At 39.5% G+C, this 16,161-nt stretch overlaps 1 protein-coding gene across 1 annotated transcript in view; it reads left to right on the top strand.

Annotated features, from left to right (window-relative positions):
- The first annotated feature begins 4,926 nt into the window (after window positions 1–4,926).
- Window positions 4,927–16,161, top strand: part of fndc4a (fibronectin type III domain containing 4a) — a 37,158-nt gene continuing 25,923 nt past the window's right edge. The window contains exons 1-2 of the mRNA XM_030046688.1: window positions 4,927–5,556; window positions 15,889–16,004. Coding sequence (XP_029902548.1) covers window positions 5,481–5,556; window positions 15,889–16,004 — 192 coding nt within the window. The 5' untranslated portion in view covers window positions 4,927–5,480. The remainder of the gene's footprint in view (window positions 5,557–15,888; window positions 16,005–16,161) is intronic.

The raw sequence follows: 16,161 nt of genomic DNA, 5'->3' as shown, positions 1-16,161 counted from the left end.
GAACCTTCTTCCTGTGGGAAGGGAGGTAAACAGTCTGTGTCCTGGGTGGGTGGGATCTTTTAAAATACAGCTGGCTTTTCTGTGGAGCCGGCCAGCATTTATGTCACAGACGGGGGGCAACGTAGTCCCAGTCCCCCTTTCTGCCATCCTCACCAGCTGCTGCAGGTCCTTCCTGTCCTCTGCTGTGCAGCTAACAAACCACACAGTGCAGCAGTAGGTCAGGAAACTCTCGATGGTGGCCGGGTAGAAATTAATTAACAGGTGTTGAGGAAGGTTAGTCTGACTTGTTGTTGTTGGTTATCAGTCCTACTACAGCAGTGTCAGCAGTGCCTGAGCCCAAGTTACTCAGTTTCTGAACCAGTTTGTGTGGGATCATTGTATTGAATGCAGAACTCAAATCAACAAACAGCATCCTTACATACGTGTTGTGATCCAGGTGTGTAAGTGCTGCATGGAGAGTTGTTATGATTGCATCATCTGTCGATCTGTCTGTTCGATATGGAAACTGGTGTTGATCGAGATCGGAGAGGATGGCAGTTTTTATATAGGAGAGAACTACTCTCTCAAAACATTTTGTGATGATGGGGTTTAAGCAATTGGGTGAAAGTCATTCATGCAGTTTACTGCGGTTTGATGGTGGTTGCCTTAAAGCATGTGGGAATGACAGAGTGTTCAAACAAGAGGTTAAAGATGGTGGTGAATATCCCCACTGGCTGGTCTGCACTGGCCTTAAGGATCAGTCCAGAAACCCCATCCGGGCCTACCGCTTTTCAGATATTAACTCTGTGCATGACAGATCTGACCTGGTGGTGTTGGAGCTCTGTTGGGTGGTCAGTCTCTGGTAGTGCAGGCTGGATTTTGGTGTCTTTGTTTTGCTGGTTAAAACTGGCTCAGGGTATCAGGAAGTTTACTGTCTGTGGGACCTAAGCCTGTACAGTTGTCGTAGAGGTTCTTCTATACCATACACAAACAGGTTTATTCCTACCTTACATGTTTCAGTGGCAATGCTTCCGCCTTCATCAGAGGTGTCACTAGGTGGTGTGTGACGTGTCTTTATCAGCTGATGTTACTCATAGTGTAACATCAGCTGATAGTGATGTTACTAGCTAGTGACACCTCTGATGAAGGCGAAAACATTGCCGCCGAAACATGTAAGGTAGGAATAAACCTGTTTGTGTATGGTATAGAAGAAACTCTACGATCTATGTAAAGTTTAGACACTATGAATCTTGATGGACTGTACAGTTGTCTTTGTAGCCAGTGATGGTTTTTATCCCCTCCCACATGTACCTGGAGTCATTGTTGTTGAAGTGTTCCTCTATACACTGTTTGTATCGGCACTTGGCTTCCCGGATCCCCTTCCTTAGTCTCTTCTGCGCCTCTTGATGTTCCTGTGGGGTTCCACATTTAAAGACAGAGTTCCATACTCTGAGTGGGGTCCGCACCTTGCTGTTGAGCCATGGTTTCTGATTTGGAATCGCTTTGATGGTCTTTGTCTCAACCACACTCTCAGCACAGAGGTTTATGTAGGAGAGGACAGCTGTTGATCTATCCCCACGACAAATCCATCCCAGTCTGTAGCTTCAGAACAGTCCTGTAGAGCTGAAGTGGTTTCCTCAGTCCACACTGAACTGTTTTAATAGTTGGTTTCTGTCTGAAGATCAAAGGTTTGTGTGCTGGAGCCAAGGACAGGGACAGATGGTCTGGCAGTCTGAGATGTGGGGGTGGAGTGGCTTTATGGGCATCTGGGCTGATCTGGTCAAGTGTGCTTTTCTCTCTTGTATGAAAGTTTACATTTTTGAAGAGAAACAAGAGGGCTGGGCTGCTGCATCTAACCATGCTGCCATGTTTACAAAATGGTGAGCTTAAAGCTGACAGATGTATTTGGACTTGTGGACAATCCTATAATGTGAAAATTACATCAGTGTCAGACCCCGCTAAGAGGAAAGGCATACGGAAGTGGGTATGTCACTCACTGACTTACTGACTTACAAACTGACCTCTTTCAGAAATAAGATAGTTGAGGCTTTTAATGGCAAAATTGCTAGGGATGTGATCCATTATACATAGCCCTGGCTGTTCTGATTACTTCCATCAAGTTGGATGGGGGTTATGTTTTCACCCCGTTTCTTCTGTTTATGAATGGATGATGATCTATGAATGGATTTGCACAAAACTTTGTGGAAAGTTTAGCCATTGGCCAAAAAAGAGCTGATGAACTTTTCATGGTGCCTGGTCAAAAAGGGGCATGGCAGTGGTCATTGCCAATTGCAATAAGGCATATAACTTCCAAATGAATTCATGTAACATTTAAAATATTTGTGGAAAGCTTGCTCATGGGGAATGAAAGAGGTAACATGATGATGCATGGCAGTGGGTGTGGCTTATCACAGCATCACAGCATAACTTCCCAATGGATTCCCCAAACATCACTAGATTTTGTGGAAAGCTTGGTCATGGAATAAGGAAGTGCAGACTAACCTTTCACACCAGTTGGCCAAGAAGGGTGTGGGCAATTACTAAAAGGTATATAACTCCAGTAACAGAAATACTCCCTAAATCAACCACACAAACACACACACACGTTTGATGTTTGAATTTATCATAAAAAAAATATATATATATATATATACCTTGAAGTAACAAAACTTCAAGACAAAAGTTAAATTATTGTCAATGATGTAATATCTTAAATGGCATATCTTGAGAATCGTCATCATGCCATCTTGTTCCCATGTTTTCGTTTAACATGGGATCCCAGCATGGGTAAGGTCTGAGGCTAAGGTACCCTTTGGATAGTCCAGTGTTGATATTAAACTTACGATTAGGTGATAAATAGTATTCACTTCATGATTTGGTTTATGTCCACAGAATATGTAACCCTGACCCTGACCTTAATCCTAAACCTCTCCTGACCCTGTTGTTAAACCCTACCAACCCAAGACAAATAGCCAAGGCATTAAATATTTGTAAACTTTTCACATAATTAGGATCATCACTTCAAACTCAATAGACCTCTTTTTGACAAATTATTGTCTTTGAATGGAACACTGAGCATCAACACGAGACTATCCAAATGGAGTGTGACTAATGTCTGTACTACTAGAGAGATTCTGCAAGATGATTTGAAAGAGGAAAATGTTATGTAAAATACACTGTAAATACCTGGCTTAGTGTGTGATTGTACAAACCTCTCCTTTCTGTAGAAATCACCATTACTCTATTTACTGAAAAGAAGTGCTGCTCAGGGATCACACATCACCAGGATTCTGAAAGACTGTGTTGCTCAAGCGAGTCATGATGAGACTCGTTAGTGATACAACAAGCTAAAGCAAGCAAGTGTTAAGTGGCATTGACACTACCAAGAAAATGTAATCCTGCACTACAGCCAAGCTCAATCAATCAATGGAAGAATTTCAAACTCTATTATACCTCAGGCGAGTATGCAACACAATGATCAGTCTGCCCCTATTCATGGAAAAGCCAATTTCATAACTGGGCTTATATTTTCTGTTCATCACTTCAACTAGTCTAAACATGTCTGAAGACATAGAAAGGTCCATAGGGGTACACACTGACACAAAATTAGGCTACTTTTTTTTTTTTTTTTTTTTCCCAACATTATCCACCATGGTCCCATTTTTCCTGGTAGTATCTTTGCTGCAGAAAACTGAACAGCTCTTATTGAGCTAAATGTCACAGAAATGTCAGCTACAAATAGACAGCTGTCATGGTAACTCAAATATCTAATATCTATAGCGCAGTTTTTTTTTTTTTTTTTACAAAAGGTTCTGTCTGCTTCAATTCAAAGAGGGATGATGAGCACACAGAAACCATGGCAACGCTTCACAGAGTGGAGAACAATCTCTCTTTAACCACTAAAATGTTTCGAGTGGTAAACAGAGGTAATTTTAACAATAAAGTTTTGAGAAGGACCACACACCTACACCAAAACTGTTGATGGAATTATTTCATACCTCTCATTTCAGTTATGAAAACATGCTTCAAAGATAACTTATGCTTTCCATCAACTAAAAGCCACAATTTTAAAAGCTATATAGTTAGGCAACTAGCCCATTTTTTCTTCCTCATTTTCATGAAAATAATGACAGCGGGAGCCTACATCTTGTTGGCATAACCCCTTGTAGACAAGCACTTGTCCCAAAACACAGTGCACTCAGCTCATCAACATGATTCATCTCTATTACAGCATGTGCAATGCCTTATGTGATGCACGGTGTATGAGCTTGTGATATGAGGCATATCGACCTGCTAAGATTGTGTTTGCATGCAGCGAGAACACAAGGGAGACCTTGACACTATCACTTCGTATTTAATAGAATTCTAATCCCCAGATAATGAATGGAGCAGGCTCCGTGCACACGTGCAGAAACTAGACCCTCCTCCCCCTGCACCCCCTTTTCTTTTATTTTGTCCTTTCTTTTTTCTTCCTTTTATATTTAGGCAAATTGTTCGTTTGGCACAACATCCCTGTCAGTCAGTTACAGACAAACATTTCAGCGGCGTGTAATATTTGAAACAGAATGCAATTTTATGAAAAACGCTCCTTGTTGCTCTTCTCATATTGGACCGAAATTTGTTATTAAGGGTGGCTCATGCGATTGCATGGTATCAGTAATCTCCCTCTCATACTGCAGTAAATAATTTCTTTAAATGTTAAAGGAAAGACATTCTTTGAGCGGCGAAGGCGTGCACTGATCGGCAGTCCTCTGATGACACGTGGATGAATAATCATGCTATGCTGCACATACATTCTGCCAAAAAAAAAAAAAAAAAAAAAAAAAAAGCTGAGTGGTTGGAAACTAAGAGGTCTTATAGGCTGTTTGGGCTGCCGCTGAAAACGCTGGAGGATGACCAATCCGCGTGAGTGAATGAATGCGCGTAGAGCGTGAACAGGCAGCGCCAGTGACGGAGGGCAGACTGAAACTTAGACGCTGTCCATGGTGCTGAATCGCTCCAACGCGTCCCCTCAATTTTGGGGGGGACCAACGATCTCTTGAGCGTTAGATTTTTTTTTTCTTGCTACCTGTTCATATTTGGGTACTCGGAGAGATGGATGATTGATTATCATAATTCTGCTAAAGCCTTGTTACAGTCTCCTGATTTAGTCGGACACCTAATATCTCAGCTATCGCTCGTAGCTGGTCTCTGATTTCTATGAGACCAACCGCATGAATGAAGCGCTTATGGAATTGAAATGAAGAATCCTGCTCGGCTTGGCAAAATGTTTGTGAAAACACCCTTTGCCACATACTTTCATAGGTTATTTACAACCCACTGACCCGCTCTAGCCCGATTCAGTGACAGCTGGAGAAACGATTAATGAAACGGAATTTCAACATGTTATAAAAAAAAAAATGAAGTGATGAACTTGTCATAAATGTAGGGAATCTGCAAACAGGAGATCTAACCTACGTTTTTTTCGTCTTTGTGACAAGAGGATCAACATTCATCAAGGCATGGCTCGCTTGCTTGTTTTGGTTAACTCCGTGGTCCTGTTGCTTTTTGGCAGCGACATGTTCTTGGTGGGAGCAAGTAAGTACCCCTCCAGCAAAGGAGTCAAATGAATTATTTTGTACTTTAAAGCCTTAACAAAATGCACCATTAGCTTGAGTCACAGGAGCGCATGTAAAGTTACAAAGCTGTGTTTGCCAGTGTCTGACGAGGTGTCTGATGGATTTCAGTTTTGAACCTGACTGTCAACTTCATACCAATAAGGCCTGTCACCCATTTTCGTGTAAAACCTCATGGAGTATAGGCTCTTTCCTTTTTATACCTGAATGGCAAATTCACACAGTAATATTCTGTTTTCATTCATTTGTATATTTAAAATATGTATAAACTAGGCTGTTGCATCAGGATATTCCCCATCCTTCTTTACTTTTGAATTAGGAAAATAAGGGCACAGTTCCTGTTGATTTCAATATTAAACCACTCATATTATATATTTTAATTGATAATTATGATAACCTTGATAATAACCTTGACAGTGTTACTTGGCTGACAGCCAGATTTAGCCTAGAAATAATTTCCTGATAAGGGAATTCTACACTACAGCCATCTAGGTTGTTCCCTTTGCTTTACAGAATGTCTATGGAGCTACTGACTTGGCAAGCATCTCCAAGTGTCTGCATTACTTTTATTTGAGGAGATATCAATTCATTCTTATATCTGGGTCAGGGTGCTTCTGGACAAAATTCCTATAAAAAGTGTACAGTGTAAGGCAAAGTGAAGGTAGTCACACATTGTTAAATAAATTCAGTATAACACAGCAGCACCAGTTGGACAACCAAGTTCAGATCTATATAGTCTCGACAGGCACTTTGTCTTATCTCCAGCCTGGCTCTGGTTATGCCATGTAGGATTATCCGACCATTCATGGAAGCAAAATTGTATGGTCTCACATTTAAAATCACAAACAGATGTAAGACTCTGACCTAGATATCAAGATCCAGAATTTCTGTTTGTTAATTACTACCCCATTTAGGTCAAATTTCTATCTATCTATCTATCTATCTATCTATCTATCTATCTATCTATCTATCTATCTATCTATCTATCTATCTATCTATCTCTTCTTGAGGGAACTGAGTCCTACATTAGCAAATCAGATTGGTGCGTCTGTGAAAGTGTACCGTCTGTCTGAAGGAGAGAAATATTCAGAGCTTTTCCCATGTTCTGCTCTGATATGCAAAACGTGACAGCATCTCAAATCTCAAGGGAGAAAGTAGTTCCTCATGAGGTTGTCAAGAACAATAACATCATTAAAATTTTACTGTTGCAACAAACTCCAAGGTAAATAAATACTGAATAAATCACCTCCATTCAGGTGCATGCTGTGGGGTTCACCGTGGCACATCATTCAGAGGAACGGCTGAATTAATTGTTAACCTCTTTGGTTAATAATGATTATCATAAGTCACCGTTGTAAACATAAATCAGAAAAGCACGACAGCCTATATAATTTTCGAGGATGCATGACACAATGGCAGGATTTTTTTTCTGTGAACTCTCAGTTAAGACAATAAGTGGAGGCTAAGACACTGTCTCTGTGCTGTCATAAGAGCATGTTACTCAGTTCATGAGAAGAAACTATCATCCACAAGTGCAAAATGGTGAAGGCTAGTGTAGAATATTGGCTGGTGATTGTTGTTTCATGCTTCCAATAATCATATTTCAAAACATGTTCAGTGAATATTCTGTTGGTATTTTTTTTTTTTTTGCTTTTCCTTTTCTAAGCTTTTCACTCATCTATTAGCCATGTTTGTCACCAAGAAATATGACTGCATTATCGGAATGTATAGATACATGACTCCTGCCTGTCTCTGTAACATTTGACTTCTAATCGTTCATATCTACTTGTAGAAACATGACATATGGTCCCACTCTCCATGTAATAAGGTCAGCACTGAGCTGATTGCCAGTATCCAAATGAATTTATGTTCACCCACTCAAAAAGAATCCCAGTGTGTGGCAAAATAAACGAAAACTGCAATCTCTCCCTAAGTCATGGGAAAGGCAGTCACATAACAAGCATAACAGAATAAATAACCTTGACTTGATATTCTTCATTTCCTGGGTCCAAATGAGAAGAAATGATTGAGTGAAGGCACCAATATTTATTTATACAGTCTGAAAACAAGCATGCAGAAAAATTAATCCTGTGTAAGGCCAAAATAGTGCTCCAGAAAATAAACAAATGTGTATTACAATTCATTGGATGGCCAGGTTCATATCACTCTGCTAAATTGGCAATTTGCTGTTCATAAACCAAGTGACACATTCTTGACAAATAGATATTCTGTATTAGAGGAAAATCCATCAGAGTGGGGCCCATGTCCATGTGCTGATCATTTTCCTTGCTGTATCACATAGCTGACATTTAGCAAACATGCAGAAACAGAGGCTACAGTGTCGTGCTGACAAAAACTCTGACTGCAACAACCAGTCATTTATTCACTTCTCCATTTTGCAGCTCTGTGATAACAAGAAGTTTCATACAGTTGTTTGGACAGTTTGATGTGTAGTTGCTGATGTTTATAGAACTACCACATCAACAATTATGCCCGCTGTTACTGATAAGATGGCTGCTAGAAACCCTGGTTATAGATAACCTGTTCAGAAAATCAGCTCTGAGCCTTCACCTTTCTGTGATGATAAAGCATTGCTACTTTACAGCCAAATTGCCCATGGGGGTTTGGCCACCGATTATATTAACCTCGAACTGACACCTGGTCCCATCTGGTTACAAAGTTGTATCAGCGCCTGCAGATTCCTGACAAAGTAGACAGTGTACCTGAGGGAGATCACAAAGGACAGGGAATGCTTCTATTGTAGAGACAACTATACTGAAAAGTATAGGATTTGGCCTGTGCCTTCCAATGATTGATATACTTTTGATATTCTTTCACTACTATATTACACATAAATAAATATAATTCAATTCAAAAAACTTTATTTGTGCCTGTGCATTGGCCTCAGGGACAAATAAAGTTTTTTGACTTGAATCATATGTGCATTTCATCAAAACGATAAAGCACAATAAAGCCTGAGAGCTCTAGTGGTCTTTAGTGAGTGTGAGTGTGTGTGTTTATGTGCATGTGTCACCAACAGTACAACACAGCAGTGGTATTGCGCAATAAAATATGACTATTACGTGCTAAATAAATAACATGAATATTACACACACTAGAATAAAATAAAACGATTACATGTTAAAAAAAAAATAATAAAAGAAAATAAAGTAACCGTCAAGTGCTAAAATAAAATGAAATGAATATGAAATGTTAAAAAATAAAATAAAATAAAATGAATATTATATACTAAAATAAAACAAAACAAAATAAAACAAAATTAAGTATCCTGCTGATACTTCCTTAACACACTCCATAAGCCAAAGCTTTATTTTCATCCAGAAGCTACACTGGCCTCTTGTATTCTTAACAGAGACTGGTAGCTTGTTCCATTCAAATGCTCCAGGGCACAAAACAGAACTTTGGCCAAGCATTGTCCTGAACCTAGAGGGAGAAAAATGTATGATGCTTGCTCTACTTCTATGTCCATGAACATTTTCAACCCTTGTAAAATAATTAATTCGGACTAATCACCATAACCCATGTTGCTCCTACAGTTGATACCAGTGTACTACAGCAATGATATCAAGATCACATACAGCCACTGCTCCCACATGGCATCAAACACCAAAGAAAAGCAGGATCTAAATGTCATCTTGAAATCAAACTCAAAAAGGAATCCATCGCAGAGATGAAACAAGCAACTGGCTTTCAAAGGCACTGTGGGGAGAGACAGAGCTGAGGCTGAGATTAAAAAAAAAAAAAAAAAGAAACAGCATGATACTGAGATCCACTGCCAGACGATTTGCAACATTGGGGCCTGAGAGCAGCAGTATCACAATCCCCTGCTGTGTCTGCTCGTAGACTTAGACTTTCAGTGGCTGAGTTTAAAACCAATCCAGATTAGGCTGTGTGCACAGTGACTGGTGAATACATCCAGGAATATCAATTAAAGTCTTGAAATAGGAAAAATTCATGGGGTCTAGAATGATTAATTATGGCTTTTATATGTCTGTTTTGAGTGAATCTACAGTATCACACACAGGTGACTAAAACATTAGGAGCTGCAAGAATAATAACAGACTTAATGATATACTAGCAGACCCTCAAACTGTCACAAACTGCTAATATCACTGAGGGGAAACTGAGACTGAAGTATGATCGATAACATCAAGGCACAGAGCCCATCACCTTGCTAAATCCACAGGACTGTGCCTTTTGAGTATTTGAAGCAATATGAATTATACACCCATGGGAGTTCTATTATGACAATGTTAGTGAACCAATCAATCACTGAGAACCTTTACGCCCCCAGAATAAAATGCTGCGTGTTCATTCAGGCTTGACATTGTCAGTAAAAGCTAGGGCATTTACTGAAGCCATAGAGCAAATGGCACTATATTACATTTCATGAAGCTACTTTGAACATTGAACGTTGAAATCATTAAAATTACCAAAAAGAATGGGAACACAGCTGAGAGTGTATGAGAGTGTTACATTGGAAAAGTTACAGTGGAAAAGTAAATGCAATTTGGATTCAACAGATTAATTATTACAAGAAGCTGACAGTTCTGTTTGACATTAATGGCATGATGATCAAACGCAATATGGCCCTGGTCTGTATTTAAACAATCTGTTATGGTGGTAATACAGCTGTTTTATTGCTTGACCCTGTATTCTCTACCAACTAGAAAATCTAATATCAAGCTCTTTTTTGCATATTTTTTTAAAATAACAAAAACAACCCAAAGCATTTTTTTCACAAACAATGCAGGTGCTATGCATATTTCCCATTCAAGCACCTACATGAGACACATATAGGTACCTTGACTACTGTTTCAGTCTCTTTCTTTCTTCTTCTTCTTCATCTTCCTCTGCTTCTTCTTCTTAAACAAATTCAAATACAACAGAGTTCCTTTCCACATGGCTTGACAGCCACTCAGAGATCCACCAGTGCTTTAGCTATCTGTGTGTCTGCACTGTGGTTAGATGGAGAGTAGCTAATGCTGCGCTGTGGCTGTAGGCTATGATTCATCCTGACAGTGCACCCATGTCTCCTGAGGATGTTACCATTTGCGTGACCCTAACGTATGCCTCGCCCTATCACTGTTTGATTTCAGATCTTACATAACATCCTCTGAAGACAGGGCTACTCAAGACACGTGGCCAATAACAAATATTGAAGTCTCCCCAATGACACTTATTACTGTGGAAGGGAACATCAAACAACGCTAAGCTACAAAGGATCACTGGGAAACATCAGGCAGAAGATTGAACTTCATGATAAATATTTGCACTTAAAAATCACGGAGCCACAGTTTTTATTTCTCGCTTGCTCTTGAGCCTGCCCAATCAGATTTAACCAACACTGATGACTAATTTGAGATCTCAGGGTCATTTTGCTCACACATCACACATTTCAGAAAGACTTTGTGGGTAAAAGTTAAAAAGAGCAATTTTTAAAGTCAAATTGGACATGTCTGCATGCGGAAATTAGAAAGTAATAAGTTAGGTTTCATGGTAGAAGAAAGCCACCATATCCAGATGTTTCAATTTGAAAATATACTTGCCCTGCTCAAGTGCCTACAATGGAAATGAAAATTGTATGGCAACAGGGCACTAATGCATTTCGCAATGATTCATAGCCTGCTTCATCTGAACCGTCATTTGCTCCATCAGCAATATATGACCTACCGACCATGCATCATGGTTACTGGCTGCTTTCTTGCCCATGCGTGGATATCTATAACCCCCATTACCTAAAGGACAATGAGTTTCAAGAGAAATGAACATGTCCTTTCCTAGATAAATGGTGTACCTTAGTCTAAGGAGTGTGCACTGTAGGACCTATGCCCAGGGTCATCAAGGCTTGGCTTTGTTTGCTTGCTAACTAAGGATTCAGAGCTATCCCGACAAAATAAATTGATACTCTCGCTGTTCTGGCAAAGTGTTCACGGTAGATAACTCACTTACAAGGATACAACCACAGTTCAGTGTGGCAACCTGAAATGTTCTCCAATGAAAAGAGTGGCAGCTTGCCAGGTTATCCGGAGGCTGTCCAGTGTTGGCATTTTATTTGGCATAAAACTACAAAACAAAAAAAGGAGATCATCCTGGTGTTTGTAAAAAAACGCGTACAATGTGACAAGAAGATTTGGCAACTAAATTAGAGAAGACCATCTCGGTTTATTACATTTGTGTTCAGGGCCAAATATTGATTCAGCATCTGCTAAGTTTATTACTGGTAGATAAAGCCACACCATCATTATCAAGATCATGAAATGTTCATCACTCAAGCTTATCATGTTAAAAAAAAAATAAATGAAAAAGTGAAAAATGAGGTAACCTTGATGTTTGTCAAAGCCATATCTTTCATAACTGTACACTATTTAACTGTTTATTTAACCATTTAACAGTGCAATCATTTTATACCTGTAGGACTTTACAACAATTCAACTCTGCAGTATCCCCATGTGTATATGGTTTATATAGGCAGACTTTTAACATATGCTCAATTTCTTATTTCTGTATTTATTGTTGTAATATTTTCTGGAATTAACGGAGATATTTAGAAATAATGCACACAATGCCCATGCTTTTTTACAACCAGGATTAATGCACATAATGAAAATTTATTTATTTATTTATTTATTTATTTATTTATTACAAATTTCTAAGACACATAACGTAACTGCAAGTAACCCAATTTCCCCTTGGGGATCAATAAAGTATTTCTGATTCTGATTCTGACCCATCATGTGAAGAAAGAATTGGCAACTGAATTGAACAAAAATGTTGTGCTTTGAGGTTATTGGTAGATGATAATGTGCCAGTATTATCATGATCATTGAAATTTTCATCACACAAATGTGTAAAATTATTAGTGGTATAACACACACTACATTCAGACAAAGCAAAGGCAGAAGGACACAGAAACTTACTGTAAAGACACATATGACTCATTTCCCACAGCCCTCAGATGATCAAAGACAACGTGACTTTTGCCCTCTCTTAAACTACAGCCAATATTTTAGCACACATGCTTCTATTGAATGGATAAAATAAGACAGAGACGTCCTCGTGACTTTGCGATTTCGGCATCACCAACAACCCGCCCTCTTGTAGCCCCCAGCTGGAACATTCATTTCCCCTTACTCTCTCTATTATTGGGTAACCATTAGTCTGGTCTCCTGTTCAGCTCAGTCTCTTCCCTTCACTAACCGACATGTCATGAGAGCAAAGAGCAGTGAGCCATGCCTGTGTTTGACCCTGACCCCACTAGGCTTATAATGCTACAAGGACTGCAACGGGGAGACAAAGACTGATAGCATGACCTGAGGGTCCTGTGACCTCCCGCAATGTCATTGGTTGATAAGATGGAGAAGTCATTCCGATACTTTGTGTGATCGCCTAAATTTGCAGCACTACAAGGAGGACATTACTCTGATATAAATTAGAGGGAATTGCAGAATTGAGGGGAAAGAAAAAGAGAGAGTGTGAGAGATAAAAAGCAAGAGACGCTGAGAGAGTAGCAGGTGAGAAGAACGGGGAGGGATGAAATTGCAAATCATTTGAAATAGCTCCCAATTTCATCATTTTCTCTTTCATCTTTCTTTCCCAAGTGCTCTTTTTGGATGAATTATAATCCTCGTACTGTACATGCCTCTGGCTGCCATTTCAAAACAACTGTGTTATGGGTTTTGTCGGCTTGAGCCCACAAAATGACTAAAAGCTTTGTAAATACTAATTAATGATACAACCTTCTGTTAGCATTTACTTTGCACTGTGCTGTCTCACAAAGCTAGAACTTGTAATCTGGCTATCAATATGGTACATCTTTGACAAATACAATTTATGCACATCAGTGCCTGCTGTGCTGTAGTAGAGATATTCTATTTTTAGGCAGGGCAAATATAACAATAAACTTTATTAATTATTAAAATAGGGGAAACTGGGTTTGTCACCCAGGGCATACCTGCATAGCTCCCTAGTGTAACATTACATCGTAGCCCATATATTTGTTCCCAGACACTATCCACAGAAAGATACCATCTTTCTTCTTATCCTTTCTCACATAAGACTTAAGAACGTCTCCTCACTTGCCCCTCTCCACATTGCATCCATTACTTTTCTGTGACAACACACAAAGTCCATTAGACCTGTGTCAACTGCAAAAGCCCTAAAGAGAACCTCCAGGTTCCTTCTGGTCTATCTCACCAACCAATCCCATCCTACCTAGCCATTTGACCCAAGTGATTGCTTTGAGACTTAAAAGCTGTATAGGCCCTCTATTGGACCTGTCACCCTCTGTTTCTCCTGCCCATTTGCTTCCCAGGCTTTTGTGTCCCTCCGTAATCAGCTTGTCCACTGGCAACTAAATCATGATAGATGGCTTGAAGTGACGGGGTGAAGAAATGTGGCTCTGTCCAAGGAGGGTGGACATGAAATGGATACCCCGGTTACTTTTAAAAAGCTGGTCTGTCAGGTTGAAGGACAAGGCAGTTTAAAAGAAACAGGAAATAATGTGTAAAATTCAGAAACATTTGTGATTTGCAGTGACGTTACATTACATATTGCTTGCAAGCAAGCAATATATTTTTGCATTTTAAGAAGTAAATGAGCTAGGAGATTAATACAGTGGAGCATTACTCAGCTGCCATGGGCTTCCTGTCAAAGCTCAACTGTCAAAATGTGACACTGCCTCCAAAAGACTGCAAAAGACAAATATGCACAAAGTAATCATTAAACTGTAATTATTTGTGTTTTTATTTTGATTACCTTTGGAAGTACTTGCATGATCCTCTGCAGAAACATGGCTGATGTGTGCTTTTGACTAAGACTGAGTTTCAATAATTCAGGAGCGATGGCAGAACAGTGTAATTACCTAATAGAGATGTCAGTGTATGATGGATGAGAATTGTGGGACAGAGGTGTTGCGTGTAATATTGTTGTGATCTAAAGCGTTGACGCTGTGTGCTGTGAATGCACATCCTCCCCTGTAGCTCACGCTGTGGTGCCACATCTTTCTGCTCTGTTTCCTTGCTCACCACACTGAGTTACTCACAAAAGTGACAGCAAGTACTTTGAAAGTATAGACTTCCTGCCCTCTTTCATAAAAAATGAACAGCCATGGTGAGTACCAATGTAATGCGTGAGTGATGCCAGGTTAAGTGTTGACACTTAACCTGACAACACTCATGTTGTCATTATTAACAATCACTATGTTTTTTTGGTTAGCAACCTAACAAGCTATGTTCAGATTGTATGTTCAGCAGGTCCACTATAGATAAGACATGTATCAGGTTGTCAGTATAAAAGTGCAGTGTTTGGGGTAACGAGTTACAGTAAGCAGATGACTTTTTTGCAGTTTTTGAAATTTAGTGATCAGCTGTTGTTACTTTTGAAAACATTAATTTTGCTACCTTTTTGTTTACATGCATGAAGTTAAAAAGAAAATCTACAGCACTACATAATGTGTTAGCATCGAAATACATTACATACCAACATTTAGACTTATAGACAATGTGGTGGAGCCTGCATCAACCTCACGACTGTTCATGTTTTCGTATGCGTTAGCTCAGTAGCTACTTTGACCACTTTCATTTGCTTCTTTAGCCACCAAAACTACTAAGACAAGGTTAGGAAAAGGTTTGTTGTCATGGTTAATGTTAGGAAAAGGTCATGGTTAAGGGTACTTAACGTTACCTAACGCTCGCTAATATTAGTTCGCAAATATTAGTAAACAAACGTAGCTAGCTAAAATTATCTAAAAACAAATACAACTCTCATTTGAGATGGAACTTGATCCCCAGTCTAATAGGCATTAACAGGCATTAACAGGTATTAACAGGCATTAACGGGCATTAACGTACTAACATACTTACACGAAACGTCGACATCAGTTAATGACGTCGACGTTTCGCCGGTCTGCCGACAGTTGAAGAAAAAAAAAGGGGCGACAACACCTCGGAGAATGGAGAATAAATTGAATGTAATGATTTTTGACTTGATAGTATGACTTTCTTCCTCAACAGTCTTCCTCACTGACATGTATTTTAAAAGGCTTCTTTAAATACTCCAACGTTTTGGGAAAAATACTCTTTTTCTTGCTTACCCAGAAACAGACAAGATACCATTTACACCTCTGTACGTCCAGTGGTTCAGTTCCTGTGGGTAGCATTTCTTTTTATCTTAGCACTCTACACTGCCTAAATGTAATTCTGTTCGCCAAATTTGCACATTAGCATTCTGCCACATAAGCATCATCACCCCTGTTCTGTTTCCTTTTCATCAGACCGGCCACCAGCTCCTGTCAACGTGTCCGTCATGCACCTGCGGGCTGACTCAGCAACTGTCTCCTGGGAGGTCCCAGAGGGAGATATCATCATTGGCTTCTCAATCTCACAACAAGTAAGTCACGCATCTGAAAATCAAGCCAGGGAAGCCTTGGAAAGTTCAGTAAAACAAGCTCCGATGGAAAGACAAAGGACCTCAATTTTATTTTTTGCCATGGCTGGAGGGCTTTGGCATTTGGCACCTTTACCAAATCCTATTGAGATTCTTTTAG

This window comes from Myripristis murdjan, chromosome 24 (assembly GCF_902150065.1).
Source record: "Myripristis murdjan chromosome 24, fMyrMur1.1, whole genome shotgun sequence".
Classification (NCBI taxonomy): domain Eukaryota; kingdom Metazoa; phylum Chordata; class Actinopteri; order Holocentriformes; family Holocentridae; genus Myripristis; species Myripristis murdjan.
This window is presented reverse-complemented; position numbering and strand designations above follow the sequence as displayed.